This window comes from Ochotona princeps, chromosome 2 (genome assembly GCF_030435755.1).
Source record: "Ochotona princeps isolate mOchPri1 chromosome 2, mOchPri1.hap1, whole genome shotgun sequence".
Classification (NCBI taxonomy): Eukaryota; Metazoa; Chordata; class Mammalia; order Lagomorpha; family Ochotonidae; genus Ochotona; species Ochotona princeps.
Window position 1 is genome coordinate 71,053,835 of NC_080833.1, and position 16,811 is coordinate 71,070,645.

The following is a 16,811-nucleotide window of genomic DNA, read 5'->3' on the forward strand; positions in this document are numbered from 1 at the left end:
TACACTGAACTATCACACTGTACTCCATAAATGTATATCATTCCATTTTTTAGAAGCCATCAAGACATATTGCTATTTATTATGAGATCATCTTTTATAATATAATCAAACATCACACATTTAAAACAACGCTTTTCATATGTTTGCCTTTCCCTCCTTCAAAAATAGATTGGTCTCACCTTTTTATACTTGCCATGGTAGTTGTCCATTTCCCTGGGCTTTCAAATTCGGATTCAGTTTCAAGCATGAGAAAGAATAGTTTGGACAAATTGGATGTTTATAACACTTTTTATTTAACCTGAAAAGTGGGCAATCAATATGTTTGCCTGGTTGTACAATAGCCAGTTGGACACTAAGCTCTCTTTAAACAAAAGCAGCATGATGAATGGCCAAACCCAGAGAGGTGGGGACCATATGCAAACATTTCTGGCAAAATGCAATTAAATTTATTTTAACTTTTACGCAATCCTTTGAAGTACCGTTTAGCAAGTATTTCCTTTAAAAACGGTATTATAAGTGATGGATCCTAATGACTACCAAGACCTAAGCTCATTTCCATTTATGGTGTGGACAACATGTCTTTGCTCACTCACAAAGAGTTATTCAGCAGAGAAAAAACAAAAAAAAATCATTAATTCAGCATCAACCTGTCAACATGGAGCACTCCTGATTACTGAACTTCAAGCTATACATTATTCTCCTCAAAGAGTTAACTGCATATCTCTTTGTTTTGTCTCCAGAAATGTTTCTGATGACTTTGCAAATGAGTCAACAATTCAGCATAAAGGCATCAGGAGTCACGCGCTGGCATGTTGTGACAGATCACACATTTACAGAGGATTATCCCATTCTGAAAATGCCTCAACAGCAAACAACAGGGTTAACTGGAATCTAATGTCACAGCCAAAGCAGCCTGAGGGAGACCTGAAACTCCAACTCTACCCTCTGTGGGCAGTTTCTTACTGTGCCATGGAACAGGAGTGACAGACAGAAAATGGCAATGAGACTTCTGGGAACAACCCTTGCTTTGCTCTTCCTTGGCCACTGTGGGTTTCCGAAGGCAGCAATAATATCATGCAGAAATGAGGAAGGCAGCGCTGTGGATTGGTAGGTAAAGGAGAGGTAAGGTGGGGTGCACACCAGCACCCCTGGGCGGGGAGTGTGCTGTACAAGTCCTAGGGAGAATTTCCACCCTACTTCCTCTATTCACGAAGAAAGGAAGTTAACGTGCAAACGGGCCAATTTCCCAGGCTAGGATAGGCTGCTGAATGAGAGTACCTGGCCCCCTGAGAAAGATCTGAGTAGCCCATCTCCAGCCTGACTCCTTGCTCTAAGGTAGGCAAGGCTGGTAACCATGGAAATGGGATGGAGGTGACAACTTCTATCAGTTGGTACTTCCCTCTGTTTCCACTGTAGCTTTTCCTGACAGAACTCTCCAGCATCTTTTTAGAGACTGACTCGGGAGAAAGGGCCAAGGACATTTTCTGAAACTGAAGCATGTTTGCCTCTTTGTGGAAACAAGAAGGAAGACATTCTTCCACCCCCAGCACTGTTTGACTAATCTTGGTTTGGTTGTTGCAGTGAGTGGGAAGTCACTGCGCTTCTTGTGTAGCATCCAAGACTCTAAACAAAGGAATGCATGGTAGTTGTGGGTTTTCTAAAGCCTAGATCAGTTTTTCATTCTTGACATCCTGTTCAGGTTTGCCTTTATGCTTCGCATCAAACTTTGTATACATTTACTTCATCTTTGAGCATCTCATGCCAGGTTCTATGGTGACTTTTGGAAGCATGCCAGTGTGAAAGAAATGTTGTTCCTACTCGCTAGGAGCTCAGTTATGTGGGGAGGAACAGGTAGAGCATTAAGGGGCATAGATTCCAGAAGGCTTCTCTGAGAAAATGATTTTGAGTTACTTTTATATGAGTATTCAACACGTGGCTAGAAGAAGAAGATACAAAAGTATCTCAAGATAATGGAGGAAAAATGAGAGAGAACAGAAATGAGGAGCTGCTGGAGCTGTGTGAGAACATGTGTGAGGCTGGCAGGTGAGGCTACAAAGGCAAGTGAAAGCTAGGTCATGAAGTGCTTCCTGTGTGGAGCTGTAGGGTTTGGATATGATATGGAAGAGGAGCTACAGAAGGATGGGAAGCAGGAACATGATGTGGTGAGAACTGCATGGTTGGAAGCCCACTGGCCTAGAGACCAAGGGGACTAGATCAACATTGCAGAGTGCAGTGACAGAGAGGAGGTAACATTGAGAAGACTTGGGAGTGGGTGAGTTGCTGAAGGAGAAACAAAGAAATGTGGATGATGACTTCCAAGATTCTGGCCTGTGGAACTACGTGGACATGTTCCCTAGCAGCTGGGGATGGGCAGACTTTGAGCAAAGCATCAATTTTGTTTCAAAACGTGTAGTTAAAAGTTTCTGGCAATCTTTGTGTTTAGGTTTCTCTGAACCTCTTCAGAGAGGCCTGAACTAGAACATGATTCCAGGGTTTTCAGTCTATTATTGAGAACAGTCACTAATAAATGCTGTTCTCAACTATGTGCATGGCGCACTGACAATTCAGCAGCCTTTCAGCGGCATGCCACCAAACTGTGATAGACATGCGTTGTTTATTTTTACCACATCGCAACAGACATGTTACTTAGTAATATCTATAAGAGAGAATATAAGCAATTTGTTGCCTGGCTACTACAAGTGCCTTGGGGAATTAAAGAACAGAAACCATCAAATTAGCACCAAAGGATTTCAGATTACTGTGCCTGGTGAGGACCTAGCCCTGCAAGCAAGACAGTGAAAGCATGGCAGGAGAGAATTGACTGAAACAAGGGTGTAATTCTAAAAGAACCTAATGAAGAGTGTGGTGCTGCATAGTGTTATATAGTATTATTTTAATGTTTGATAATACTTGATAGACTGTGAGTATTCATGGGTTCATGATGAAGCACCCAATTAGTTAATATTGGCTAGAACAGTGACTCTTAGCTACAGGACATTTTACACTGCCTGGGGACTTTTTTGATTGTCAGAACTTGTGGAAACTTCTGCCTTCTAATTGGTGGAGGCCAGCGGTCCAACAATACATAGAAAAGCTTCCACAACAGAGAATGATCTAGTTCAAAACGTAAGTGGAGCACTTTGAGAACCCCTGGGCTATAAAAGTCATGGGTGAATGAATGAATGCTAAAAATGCCCACCCATCTCCCCTCCACATAACATCCAAAGGAGCTATATATACAGGAAACATTAATTAAGGAAAGGAAAGGATTAGTTGGCTGCTCCTGGCTCTCCGTCATGTTTAATGTTCTAATAACAGAGCTGAAAATCATGAATGAGGTAGAAAGTCCTTTGTGCCTGCATGTACCTTCGAGATCAAAAGTTGCAGAACAGCACTTATGGGAATAAAAGCTAGGGTGTCTTCATGTCACAGATAGGTCATGGCCTTTCCTCACTGCAGCCACTTAGGCTATGGAAGCAATAACAACAAAAAAATCTACTTTCCATGTGCATGTGCTTTCCCTTTTGTGTGAAGAGATAGGTGATTTGAGCAAATCCTTTTTCTTAGAGGCCATCTGTGAAGTTTACACTAGAGGCAAATGTAAGAGTTTGACACAATGACAGCCAAAAGGAAAAGTCAACAAATGTTAGTAATTAGTGATCATTTTCTTTCTTAGGTTTATATTTTACAAGCTACCTAAAACTCAAGACAAGGAAGATAGAAAGACAGGTTTAGAATACCTGTACCTGGACTCTACAACTAAAAGCTGGAGGAGAAGTAAGCAATTGATGAATACCACCATGAGTGTTTTGGGACGGACGCTGCAACAGCTATATGAAGCATATGCCTCTGAGGTATGGGAGACTTTATCAGAAGATGCTTAAAACAGAATTCAAAGTTTCCAAAATATCCATGGAAGCTTATTTTACCACATAACTCTCAACCCCAGTAATTTGAAGTATGCACACCTAATGTCAGCCAAGAACAACTATGTGAATCAATCTGATAGATGACTTGGGAGATAGTCATCATCCTCTACAACACTGCCAAATTATCAGTACATTTGGCATCCCATCCGGTGATATCACTAGCTGAAGTGTGAGCTAATCATATATATTAAAGTCTTCTGGCTGCCAATCTTGTGCCAATTCAGCTCGCTCAGTGCTTGATGATCTATCCACCTGAAAGAAATAGGAAGGTTAAGCCTCTGCTGCCACAACGTTCCAAAGAGCTAGGATCAACATGCATGAGTTACAGATTGTTTATGTTATGATGTTGATGAGCAGTGATGATCCAAGGTTAGGGTATTTCTTTTAATTAATTATTTTCAAAACAATAGGTGAGCAGTTAGAGTGCTACTTTTGTGCTCTTAAACTGCAATCTGGACTTCACCAGGCAATGAGTTAACTAGACAAAGAGTGCTAGGTGGGTAGTCCTGCTGAGAGCTGCCCAATAGTCTAATTACCGTCTGCTGGTCAATGACTAGATACTGCTTTCCAAACAAGGGTGACAGGTAAAAAACCAGTAACATCCAGTTTTACAACCATATGCATGTCCTAAAAATAAATTATGAAGAAGTGAATACATAAAATGACTTCATTTCTACAATATGCTGGGTTCTGGCATAGCCTTTACACCTGTCAAACAATGCAACATCCACAGTAGCATTTTCACCTCCAACACTACTGCACATGGGAATCTCAGGATTTACTGCAAATATGCAGGGAGCTGCCCCCGGGTGTAGTAGTGCTCATTGTGTTCATGAGACATGAAGTTCAAACTTTAGCACCAAGTTACAAAGTTAAAACTGGCTTGTAGCCTGTTAGAGTCCATATGATGTGTCAAATACTCTCCTAGATGTTTTAAAAATTATTTATTGTGGGGGCCAATATTGTGACATATCAGGTAAAGCAACTGCCTATCCAGCTCCCTGCTTAATCGCCTTTGAAAATAGTGTATATGGGCACACGTGCTTGGCCCCCTGCACCCAAGTGGAACACACAAGTGAAGTGCCTGACCTCTGGCTTCCAGATGGCCTGTCCCTGGCCATTATGACCATTTGGAGAGTGAACAAATGGATGCAAGATATCTCTTCCTGTTTTTGTAATTCTTTCAAATAAATAAGTCTTTAAACAGTTACTTGGTCTCAACTACAGCTCTGTTTAAAACAGAGCATTACAGAAAATGAAAATGGCCTATAGTTGATTGTGCCTCCTAAGGCTGCGGTTGTGGATCAGAGCCATGACCCATGAGACAAGACATGTTGCATTGTTCTTTCCTCCATTACAGGGATTGCAGAGGGAGGGAAAAGGAAAGGTGACTTTGGAAAGTTTCTGTCCTTGACGTTAGCTGGAGTACACAGCTCTGTTTGGCAGAATACAAAGTTAGCTCCAGGGTCAAGGAAGGAGATAGAACTAAACTAGTCCGCAAAATTTAAAAAAAAAAAAAAGGAAGGATAAAAATGCAAGAAACACGAAGGGAGACTGGAATGGAACATTGTGGTGAAAGAATTGAGGATATGCTATGACAAAATATGCCAAATTGGCATGTTATTTATTTCAAGACAAAATTCCCGAAGTAACTACAACTTCAGAGAGGACATTTGCTTGTTACTTCCTAAATGCCAGCCACAAAGATTCTTTGAGAAGGAACATCCACCATGTTCCAAGATCAGAAAACAACCTTGGTCAGCAGAGATTGACAACCAGAGTGGCAGTGAGCCCTATCTTTCACTGTGTTCTATACACCCCTTCTGATACATCTCTTAGTCACATGCTTAGAATTTACTAGCCTAGTCCAGAGAGCCAATTCATTTTTTCTGTCACTTCTTCACAAACTTATTATTCTTTGTCCAAAAAGTGTAAAAGCATCATAATTTGATTATTTCTTAAACTTCACTCTTTTCTGCAGATCCCCACGTACCTGTAAATTTAATAAAATGTCTGCACTTTTGTCTTGCAAATCAATTCTTTTTTTTTTTTTTTTGAAGTATAATTTTGCTGATCTTGGCAGATTTTAGGGTAATCTAGACTGGCTTATAACTCTAACAAGACATTTGTAGAGAATTAAGGTGCAGAACATTTTTTGGGGGGAGGGGTGTGCAGAGAAATCTTCAACACCATGGTGAGGAGTGACTAATCTTTGTGTCCCATCCAGCGAGGCATGAGCAAATCCACACCAGCTCTTTCCTGTCAGATTCCAAGCTCTACTTCTTGTTGTTTGTCTATTTATTTCAGTTTTTTTTTAAGTTTGTATGATTGTTTACTATGAGGGGTTTCCGGAGCGATCCCGATGGTCATTGCGAGGGAGGGTGGGGGTCCAGAGGTGGAGCCAGGCTCGGACCAGAGAAAGCTCTCCTCCCTGGTCCCAGGGGACATTTATTGTTCTTCTGTTTCTGCGGACCGCTCAGGGCTTCTGGTTGTCATTTCGATGACGTTGGTTTCTGCACGGTAGTGTTTGGACTTCTTCCATCCCCTGCGGAAGCTCCGGTTGGGGGTGGGTGACCTCAGAGTTCTCCGCCTCCGAGGGCATCCAATTCCCCGTGGCCTGCTTGGCAGTTGGCATATAGTCCTTGTTGCTCGTATTAATAGTCTGTGGTGAAGATCTGGGAGTCTTCATGGTTGGGATCCAAACCTCCTCCTTTCCACCTGCTCCATTCTGGAGTGCCTCCCCCTGCTCCACGCACATGACCTCCTGTTAAGAGGTTGTCAGGATCGCTCCCAATTCTCCCCCCTATGCCTTGGTATAGTAGTTTTACTATTGTCTAGTGCCGCTTTGAGTCTGTTGTCTATGAATTACCAGATTTGATCTTGATAGGCTATATTGTACTTTTTCCTCACTCTTTTTATGGTTTTGAAAGACTTCCCTGCATTTCCTCCCTTTTACGGAGTAACATAGCTTATTGAGGGTGTATTAGGTTTTACAGTTTTTCAATGCAGATCATAAGCAGTCTGACATCAGCAGTCAATCAATTCTTACATTAGATGAATTTCTAGATGGAGCAACAGAGTCTGCATCAGAGCTTGGGAGTATAGGAGGGGCTAGTAGATATTTCTCCTGGCTGTATAGTACAGATGTGAAACTATTAAATGCTTCTTACTTACAGTAAAGTCCACTTGCACACAGTGCCCTGACTGATTGGTTATGGGTAAGAAATGAAATGAAAGGGGCTGATTTCCATATCTTATAGGCATGGAACTTGGAACCAAAACAAGAAAGCAACATCAGTGAGTAATAGCCAGTTACAATTGAGAGTTTTTTGGAAGCTAAACTGTTTACCAGCAATAACAACAGTATCCAAATTCCACTATTTGCTGGCCTGAAATTGAACTTCTAACAGGGTGGCATGCAAAATCAGACCAACTAATTTTAAATATAAATGTCAAGGTGACAGAGATCAATAGTTTGATGTCATTTATAATTGTTTCATTTCTGTTCAATTTGCAAATAAGAACATCCCATACATCTTCTAATTCTCAAACTGTGTCTATTGTACACTATGTACACATGAGTATAGTCATTGCTAGACTGAGGAACAGAGGTTGTGCTCCTCTTATTCAATACAACAGTCGTAACAATACCCACCATATGTGTGAAGAGAACCACATTGTGCAAAGGTACACAGCTGCATCACCCTGTTCTTATGACACATGATCTCTTCCCACCAAGTCTACATGCAACACATTCACCCCTAGTTTGTTGCTATAGTCATGACTGGAATAATAAACTATATTAGAAGCATAAACTTGTTCACCAAAATTTTTCAGTCCCTTCACACTGCACCCTGAAGACACACAAATGCCCTCATTACCACATGCAATGTCTGTGGCTTATAGGATAACTCAGTTTTCTCCAGAGGATGATACAAATGCTATTCTGTAGCTGCAATCAATTCAGGAAAATGTAGTTGATAAAACAACTTATTTATTGAATATGCCTAAGCAGCACTATATAGACTATATTTTACATTGTAAAATTATGTCAAAATATTAAGTAACTGTAAGAGGTTTAATTACTAGTTTGTTGGTTTTTCTCTGAGAGAAAGGGGGCTCTTTTTTTTTTAAGGGAAAGGGCTGTCCTTTTCTGCTTTTAATATGTCACTGATTTTTTTTAATATCAACATTATTGAAATCCATATAAGTCATTGCATCATGACACAAATGAAATGGAAGCACCCAGAATAACTGTAAGTTTCCAAAACATGGCAAAGGCACTAGCAAAAGAATACTTTCATTTTGACTCAGAGACTTGGCCAACTCTTTGCAGAACTTACTTGTATTTTACTTTACCAGAGGAAATCCAACATCACACATAAAAGTTCACCACAGTTTCCAAGCAGGATTGTCAAGTTGGAAAACAAAATGACCCTGAGAAACTGATCACAGAAAAATCATCCAACATGCAGAGGGGAGGAGGGAAGGAGGTGGGAAAACCTAACTGAGCACAATGCTGTGACCAAACAGTGGTGCAACAAGGAGGAAGAAGAAAGAAGATCCTGACAGCCAGTTCTACTATGTGCCTGAAATGTCAGTGATGTCAGTGCGGGGGCGAGGGGGAGAAAGTGTAATCCTTGGCTGACTGTTTCTACTTTTCCGGAACAAATCATTCAGTGCCCTTTTCTTGTGCACAGGTTTCTTGTTCAGAAATCTCGTTCCAATGCAATCAAGAGAAAATGGAAAATCACCTTTGCCACAAATCACGATTCATAAGGCTGTTGTTACATGAGTCACAAGCATGCATGGTTGAAAACTGACTTCCTTTCTTCCTCTTTTCTGCATGCACAGAGTTCACATTGATGTGCAGGCTGCCTACTAGGAGAATGAATGACTTCTCATGTGTATTAATGAAAGTTCTGGATTGCAGGCTGGTTAGCTGCTAGACATGTTGTGAGCATTTAAGAATGGAAGAATTACACCATTGTAACCCTAATATATTTCTACAGAGTAACCATATGGCCTATCTAATATACAATGATGGCATCCCTAAATCTATGAATTACAGCAGAAAGTACGGACACACCAAAGGTATGTCAAAGGTTGTTGGTTTCTCTTTCCTACTGAAAATGAATATTTTGTTAAATATTTTATCTTCAGTAGCCTCATTCCAAGAAAATGGTTTTTCTTTTTAGTGGTTTGTTTTGATTTATGAAAATATGATTTCCATATTAAAGACTACAACTATTTACTTTGACTTGGAAATCCCCTCTTCAGGAACCACATGTTGTTTCTTATTTTCAAATAAATACTTTAAAGCACAAATCCAACTTCTGACTATTGAGAATAACCACATATATGTGTTTGTGTGTATATACTCAAACACACAAATACATATACAACCCAACAAGTCACATATGTATGTATATATATGTATGCGTGTATGTGTGTATGTAGAGTGTACACTTTTTAGTCAGGCTAAGTTACTATTTACAATGAGTAAAATCCATTCTTCTTAATATAAAAAAATGTTTAAAAGCACCATTAAGTTGTTTTATATAGCATTAATTTGCTATGTATATGTTGTTATATATTATATGCAGTGTTTTAATTACATTAATTTATAAGTTTCCTATGTATAAATTATAATAATTTAGAGCTCATACATTAATATTTGTTTATGCATTATAGAAACTCAAAAAGAGGGTAAACAACATAAAAACTGTGATCCTAATGTGCACTAGATAAGTGTATTTGATCCTTTCTCCTTTTTATAAAATGTATTTCTTGAAGCTTTTTATGAAACAAGTCTAATGGCTATTTTTGAGCATTTTTTCCAACTTTACATGCAACATACATTCTTCAGAAGATCCTAAATTCAAAAATTTTGGGGAGCAAAGTGGATGGAAGTAGCAGGTGAATGGAAGATATACACACTGGAAAGGAGGCAACTATTTCTCACTTGTGTTACAGGGATGCGATTTCTTAGGAGATGCTAAAAATTAGTATTTATGGAACACTGCCCCATTTTTATATGTTGGCAACAAATTCAAAGATTTGAAATTGCTCTGCAAGTCTAGCAAAGTATACCTGCGGGCTGGATCTGTCCCATGAGCTGCTGGTTTGCAATTTGATTAGGAATGTTATCTGCATTGGCTATCAGAGATCTTGAGACTAGAACATTTTTGGTGACCCTATTTACATGGAATGCAACAATTATAATAACATGCCACATGCTCCAATCTTTCATCCAGCAACTTCCAACCATTTGTACTGCTTCCCTTTATTGTCTGCCACAAGGGTTTGGAAACGTGCTGGGATGGGGTTTAATGTCATGGGGGAGTAGGACAGGTCGGTTTTTTTTGCCAACAACTGCTCTAACATGTTACGGCACTCAACACAGAAGTCAGGATTTCAGCAAAACATAAAATTCATCTGGCTAGAGGAGAGTCCTTGTAGGCCATCCAGCCCCATTAAGCAACAGGACTTTCAACATTTTCCTCTTCTACATGGGCCTAGAATCTATTTCCATCAAAAAAAAAAGAAAGAAAGAAAGAAAGAAAGAAAGAAAGAAAGAAAGAAAGAAAGAAAGAAAGAAACCAATAAGCATGGTTAGATTATGCTTTTTGGGAAAGAAATAACTAATAGAAATTTGGTTTCCATGCTAATAACAAAGTAAATATGAATGCATTGACTTTAATCCACTAAGTTGTATGGCCAAATGCAGCTGGATAGTCTGATTACCATACCAAACCTACCCTGATAGATCTGCCAACATGGAGATACTTGTTGCACGTGGTTCTTCTTTCCATCTCACAAAAGTAATGAAAACTTTTTTGATTGTTTTCCTTTATGGCTCTTGTGCTAATTTGCTCCCAAGATTTTTACTAAGCATAATTAACTAGGATGCTTTAGGAAGGCTTCCTGTTTTCCCTCATTGCTTTTGTTATTAGGCTTATGGAATTGGCAGTTAATAAGCATCGATTTCTTCAAACAAAATCCTACGAGTACATTTCTTCATTTCACATTTGATTTTTAAATTCTGTTTCCAAGCTGGTGTTTGAAACTAGCTTAGCTGCTTAGGAGTAAAGACACTATCTGAAGCTTGCCAGTTGACTGTATAGTTAAGCAAGGTCAAATTCCAATTTAGCAAGTTTGCGTTCTGCCAAAACAAATTTTCCTTGTGGTTTCAACATAAAATTCCCCTTCAGTGTTCACAGGGTGGCTGCCCAGGCCCCCGTTTATGGTGACTTATTATTGGTAATGGAGCAACATGATGTGTCCCTGAATTATTTTTGAAATCTTTGAAACACGAGCGTGGTCCTCATGATTATTAGCTTAATAAAGCATTAGCCTGAAGCATAAACAGACTTGAATGCTGAAGCTTTGAACCCTACTTTAAAAGGAGCTTTTTCTTTCTGATGTATCTGTGTGGACTATGTCTTTGGTAGGTTTACTGCTGTGGAACAGAGTCCAGGGATTCTGGCTGATTCATTCTATTCCTCAGTTTCCTCCCATTCCAGAAGAAGGCTATGCTTATCCACCCTCGGGGAAACGAAATGGACAAAGCGGCATCTGCATCACTTTCAAGCACCACCAGTATGAAACCATAGGTGAGGGGAAAAAAGAGAAAGAAAGCAAGATCGAAGAAGGGATTTGAAATAAATATGTCCCTTTGTTTTTTCATCTACATATAGACTGCCTCATAGGTGCCTTGGGCTTTGTCATGATGAGACACTGGGAAGGCTCACTTGCTGGGTTTCAGATGCTGGGGTAGCAATCAAGTCACTGAACTGGATGGGGCACTACTTTCAACTGTATTCAGGGGCCAGGCAGATAACCAAAAAGCAAACTAGACAGACATTGCACGGAAAGTGGGGGGAGTGCAAACCTAAGGTGTGGACTCCTCTTTAGCTCATAAAGGCTTCTGCTTCATAACATTTTGTCTGTGCAGGGAAACAGGCCTAACAATTACAGGTATTGAGGATTCTACAAGAACACAGAAATAAGATAAAGAGATCATTTGGGATTATTTTCTTTATTTTAAAAACTTATCTTCATTTTCAGTGATTTCTAACAGATTTAATGTGATTTATAGACACAATTCTAAAAACATAACGTCAATCCAGATTTTTTAAATGTAGGTTCAATCTTTTTATGTAATTTTGCATTTCACATGTTGTGTCTGCAGGCAGTATAGCACTTCTTTGCCAGATGATCTTATGGGAGCTCAAAAAAAATTAGATTTAGAAAACTAATGTGGAAAAAAAGGCAACAATGTTACTGTTTAGCCAATCAATTTTTACTGAGGTAGTTGCATAATAATGTTGAAGAGTAGCTTTTATCTAGATGTTGGACCCTTAGAAAAGTTTTCTCATCTAATTTCCACCTTTTGGTAAGGATTACTGATGCTCTCACCTAAGTCAAGCTCTACTCTAACCAGTAGAGCTCAACAAATAATAGGAGAGCAAAGCATCATGGAGATTAAGTAAACATGCTGATAAGCTGATAATTCTTGATGCTGGATGATACAAGGATATTATAGTTTTGTATGTGTAAATATGGGAGAAAAAAATATGACCTCCAAGGTCAAATTACCTGACTTTGATTATCAACTGCATCAGTCACAAGTTTTATAACATTTGGCAAAACTCTCATCTAATTAATCTATAAAATGAGGGAAATGATAACAAAATTTACCTAATAAAATGTATATGAAGGTTAAGTAAGTAAACTCAGATAAAACTCACAAAACAAACTCACAAAAAGGAGGAGATGCTCATTGGGTGTAGGTTATTTTAACCAAAAGTAACTTAAAAGCTGTTACTTTAAAGAAAGCACTGAAAAACAATACCCCAAATTAGTTTGAGCATTTGCTGTCAAACCCCCAAGCTGAGTCCACCTACCCAATGTGCAAAATGTCAATCATCAGGGTGGTGGGAGAAACTGGTTATTTATTACAAAGTGCAGAGTTGTGAGTTGAGCAGTTATTGCTTACTCCCAGTCTCCTCAAGGAGTTAGGGGACACGGTCCTTATAAATTGGAATTGAGACTGAGAGGTGCATTTCCAGTCATGTGTAAATTCCTGGGGTTAGTGGTGCTCACGACCTTTCTTCGATTGGCCAGAACTGCTGTATTCTTTAAGGAATTTTTATCATGGCCAGGTGGGTTTCAGCTGAGCTGCAGATTGTAAAAGTGGTAGTTACCCTTTTGCCCCAGACCTGGAATTTCCCTTCCTAGACCTGGAATTTTCTCATACAAACCCCTTGAAACAAAAAATGACTAACACAGGTTTATCTGTTGGAGAAGGAAATGACTTGTTGAGTCTAGTGATTAGAGCCTTGTAGGGCCAGCTGTACAACTCTCTCAATTCAGTGAATTTGTTTTGATAAAGCACACCCAAGGACACCTTGACCTAAGGCAGACAGATGAAAGGCTGAATCCTGGTTTCGCATTATAGGAGTTCAGTCTCTGCGAGAATGTGTTGGAGTTTGTTTCTTTTCATTTTTTTAATCCAGAACACAGCATGTAATAATACCAAAACATATTTCTATTTGTGTCTAAATTCTCAAAATTTCTTTATTGTTTCTGGATTCAGCTTCTCAGCTTCTGATCTGCAACCCAAACATCTATAGCTGCTCCATCCCGGCTGCCTTCCTTCAGGAGCTCGTCCACGTGCCCCAGCTTTGCAGCACGTCCAGCTCCTCGGAGATCCCTGTCCAACACCTGGCCACACTTCAGTCAGCCCAGGGACACAATTTTCTCCATTTCGCAAAGTCTGATTCTTTTCTTGATGGTATGAAAATGCATTACCAAAAAATATGCAGTACAACTCTGCTGTTAGACTCACTAAGGATTGCTTGAAGGAAATGTTCTGATTTGGGGGCATGGGGTGGGATTCGGTTAAAAAAAGAGAGAGGAAATGTGAAGGATAAGGAATAGTGAAGTCAAGGATCAATTCAAACATTTGCCTTCTTCATTTGAAAATCAGGTTTCCTGACCCAGCCACAAAGGCAACTCCTCCTGGAGCTAGGGTCCCAACCACTACTCTTCCTCCATTCTATGAACAGTCAATTTAAGCCTTCCTTGCTCTCAAATCATTTCTAATACCCAGCCTCCCTCACTGACAGAGAACATAGATCAGTAGGAAGGAATCTCTCTAATGCAACATTCTGGTCAGTTTTCATTGCTAATTACCACTTGTCTCCATGACAGTAATGTGCCCCTGGGCTCTGTCTCTACCTCGGCCTTGAATATATGATGTGTTCCCTTGATCTAGTCTGCCACTGCTTCAAATGTCCCATTCTGCTGATTCTTTCTTGGTAACATACAACTGTGACTGACTGCTCCCTCAGTCCTAAAACCCCTGTATCTCTATTTTTTTTCTTAAGTTTCTTTTCAAAAAGCTTGTAAGGGCATTCACCTGCTTGGTGTTCTCTCACTGAAGTCTTGTTTCTGTCTGTGAATACTCCAGTCTCCAATCACCAATAGTTGCCTCCGATAATTTCTTATCTTCTTGCCCTATTTGACCCTTTCTTCCTCTATCTGTTGAATAGAATGTACTGGAGGACTGCTATTTTACTGCTATTATCTTTATTGAATACTAGGTTTCCCAAAATTAATAGGAAAGAAAAAGCCTCTAGAAACAGATTTTTTGGCTTATCATTTATGATGCCTGCATTCCATGGCATAGTTTCTGGATTTGAATCCTAGCCCCGCATATCATCTAAAATGCATTTATTCTGAGTGCAGGTTCCTGTTAATGCAGATCCCTGGAAGGGAGTCCACTGAAGGAAGTGGTGATAGCTCAGGTAGTTAGGTTTCTGTTGCCCAAGTTTGGTTTCTACCACAGACCAACCTCAACCACTGCTTGCACTTAGGTAGGAACCCTACAGACTATAGGCTTGTCTTTGACCCTTCTCTCTTCCTCTGTCGCTTTCCCCCTCTGTCTCTCAAATAAATTGTTTTTTAAAATCTGCAGAATTTGGCACTGTTGAAATCATCACCTTTCTGAAATGTGTCCCTTGTCTGATTTTGGCCTCCCCCTACCCAACCCTCACTTTCTTTAATTCTCCTTTGCAGGTAGACCTCTGCTCATTAGGTGACATAGTTGCCATGTCATACGCTATCCCTTCTTCTTTCACTCTGCAGACTCATGCTTGGCAGTTCCAGTGAGATCTCAGGTGATCCCCAATTCTGACTCTCCGTCTGAGACCTCCACACTGCCTGATATACTCAACAGTGAGGGGGACATTTCCATGTGGAGGTGGTACAATCATGTCAAATCTATCATGTTAGGCTCATCTCACCATCACCATCATCCCCCAGAGTGTTATTTTTTTCGTGCTCTACACGCTTTACCAGACATTCTAGATCCCTGATTTATCTCAATCTTCTGTGATAATAAAATTCAGTCAATTCTAGATTCTGTAAGACTGAAGCATTTACCTTGTTTCAAATTCTCTGCTACAGATAAGTCCACCCCATTTGTATTAGCTTCATGAGATTATGCTTTTCTTAGCTCCTTTGTAACTTATCCCCCCAATCATCCTGCATGTCATTTCTTAATTGATGATCATCAATCAATTTCTGCTATTTACTAACATATCATAAAAACTGCCCCACTTATTTTAAGAAAATCTAAATGCAATCCATTTTAGCATAGCTTACCAAGATCCCCAGAAACTAACCCCTATTTCAGAGCCATGAATTCCCCAAATGAAATGATTATTTCTCTAGGTCTATTCCTTCCAAAGAGCTTTTCAGGGCAAAAGCAAATATCACTCCCTTGGCTATATGGAACAGAAAACAGCCACAGACACCAATCTCATCACAGTAAAGATAACAATAATGCTTATTTTCATATCAATTTAGCAATTGGAAAGTACCTATCCCACTCACTCTCTTAAGCATATTGTTATTATTGTGCATGTGACACCCATGTCTTAGGTAGGGAAGATGACTTCCATTCCTGAGGATATATTTAGGGACTGTCTGAGTGTAATCACCATCCTCACTGTTTTTCTCCTTCTAAACCCTAGACATCTTTGCAGGCTGGATGGCTCAACATTTGAAGACACACTTGCTAACAGAAACCTGGCAGCGAAAAAGACAAGAGCTTCCCTCAAACTGCTCCCTTCCTTACCATGTCTACAACATCAAAGCAATTAAGATATCACGGCAATCTTACTTCAGTTCTTATCAGGATCATGCCAAATGGTGTGTTTCCCAAAAAAGCACAAGAAAACACTGGACATGTATCGGAGACCTTAACCGGAGCCCACACCAGGCCCTCCGAAGTGGAGGATTCATTTGTACCCAGAATCAACATATTTACCAAGCATTTCAAGGACTAGTTTTGTATCATGAGAACTGTAACTAAAAGCATATTATCATTGCAAACACTGTTATTAGGTCATCTTCCATTGGAATCATTCTTTATATACTACAAGCAATAATCCGTAAGTCATCAAATAAAACATATTTATTCTGTTTTTCACTTTATCTTCCAATTGGTGGTGATTTATCTACTTTTCATTAATGTAAACAGCTTTTTATAAATAAGTACAATGAGAATAGAGAAATGAAATGTTTTCCAAGTTAGCCAACTCCAATTGTTCACGTGTTTGTATTGCTTGTCCAGATCACAGCTTAAAATTCATGCTCTTCCCAAAGACTTTGCTCTCCACTTATTTAAAGAAACAGCAGGTCTCTCTCTACACCTTCAAACTGTTTGGTCATAGTCCTTCTAAGGCTTTTTCTCTTTGGTTTAGAATTAAGTCTTTATGTTCTTCTGATAGATAATATATGATTTGGGACAATTCATTTAAATTTTCTGGATCATGATTCTTCCATCTATAAAAGGAAGATAATATTTGG

The 16,811-nt window shown here is 39.5% G+C and overlaps 1 protein-coding gene across 4 annotated transcripts; it reads left to right on the forward strand.

Moving 5' to 3' along the window:
* The first annotated feature begins 795 nt into the window (after positions 1–795).
* On the forward strand, positions 796–16,436 carry DNASE2B (deoxyribonuclease 2 beta). 4 transcript variants are annotated; one of them, XM_058660880.1, is made up of 6 exons: positions 797–1,107; positions 3,677–3,854; positions 8,942–9,023; positions 11,384–11,545; positions 13,531–13,728; positions 15,974–16,436. In XM_058660880.1, exons 1-6 carry the CDS (start codon positions 995–997, stop codon positions 16,312–16,314), a joined length of 1,074 nt encoding a protein of 357 aa, XP_058516863.1. In that variant the 5' UTR covers positions 797–994; the 3' UTR covers positions 16,315–16,436. The 4 variants fall into 4 exon arrangements, with proteins under 4 accessions (XP_058516864.1, XP_058516863.1, XP_058516866.1 ...); XM_058660883.1 differs by having other exon boundaries at positions 1,019–1,122; XM_058660881.1 differs by lacking the exon at positions 11,384–11,545 and having other exon boundaries at positions 796–1,107.
* The last annotated feature ends 375 nt before the right edge of the window (positions 16,437–16,811 follow it).

Bases quoted from the DNA above. Each gene is read 5' to 3' on its own strand.
- DNASE2B (XM_058660880.1), top strand. From the start codon at position 995: ATGGCAATGAGACTTCTGGGAACAACCCTTGCTTTGCTCTTCCTTGGC. The intron at 3,855-8,941 runs GTATGGGAGACT...ATATTTCTACAG, and splicing joins ATGAAGCATATGCCTCTGAG to AGTAACCATATGGCCTATCT. The intron at 9,024-11,383 runs GTATGTCAAAGG...TGTCTTTGGTAG, and splicing joins AAAGTACGGACACACCAAAG to GTTTACTGCTGTGGAACAGA.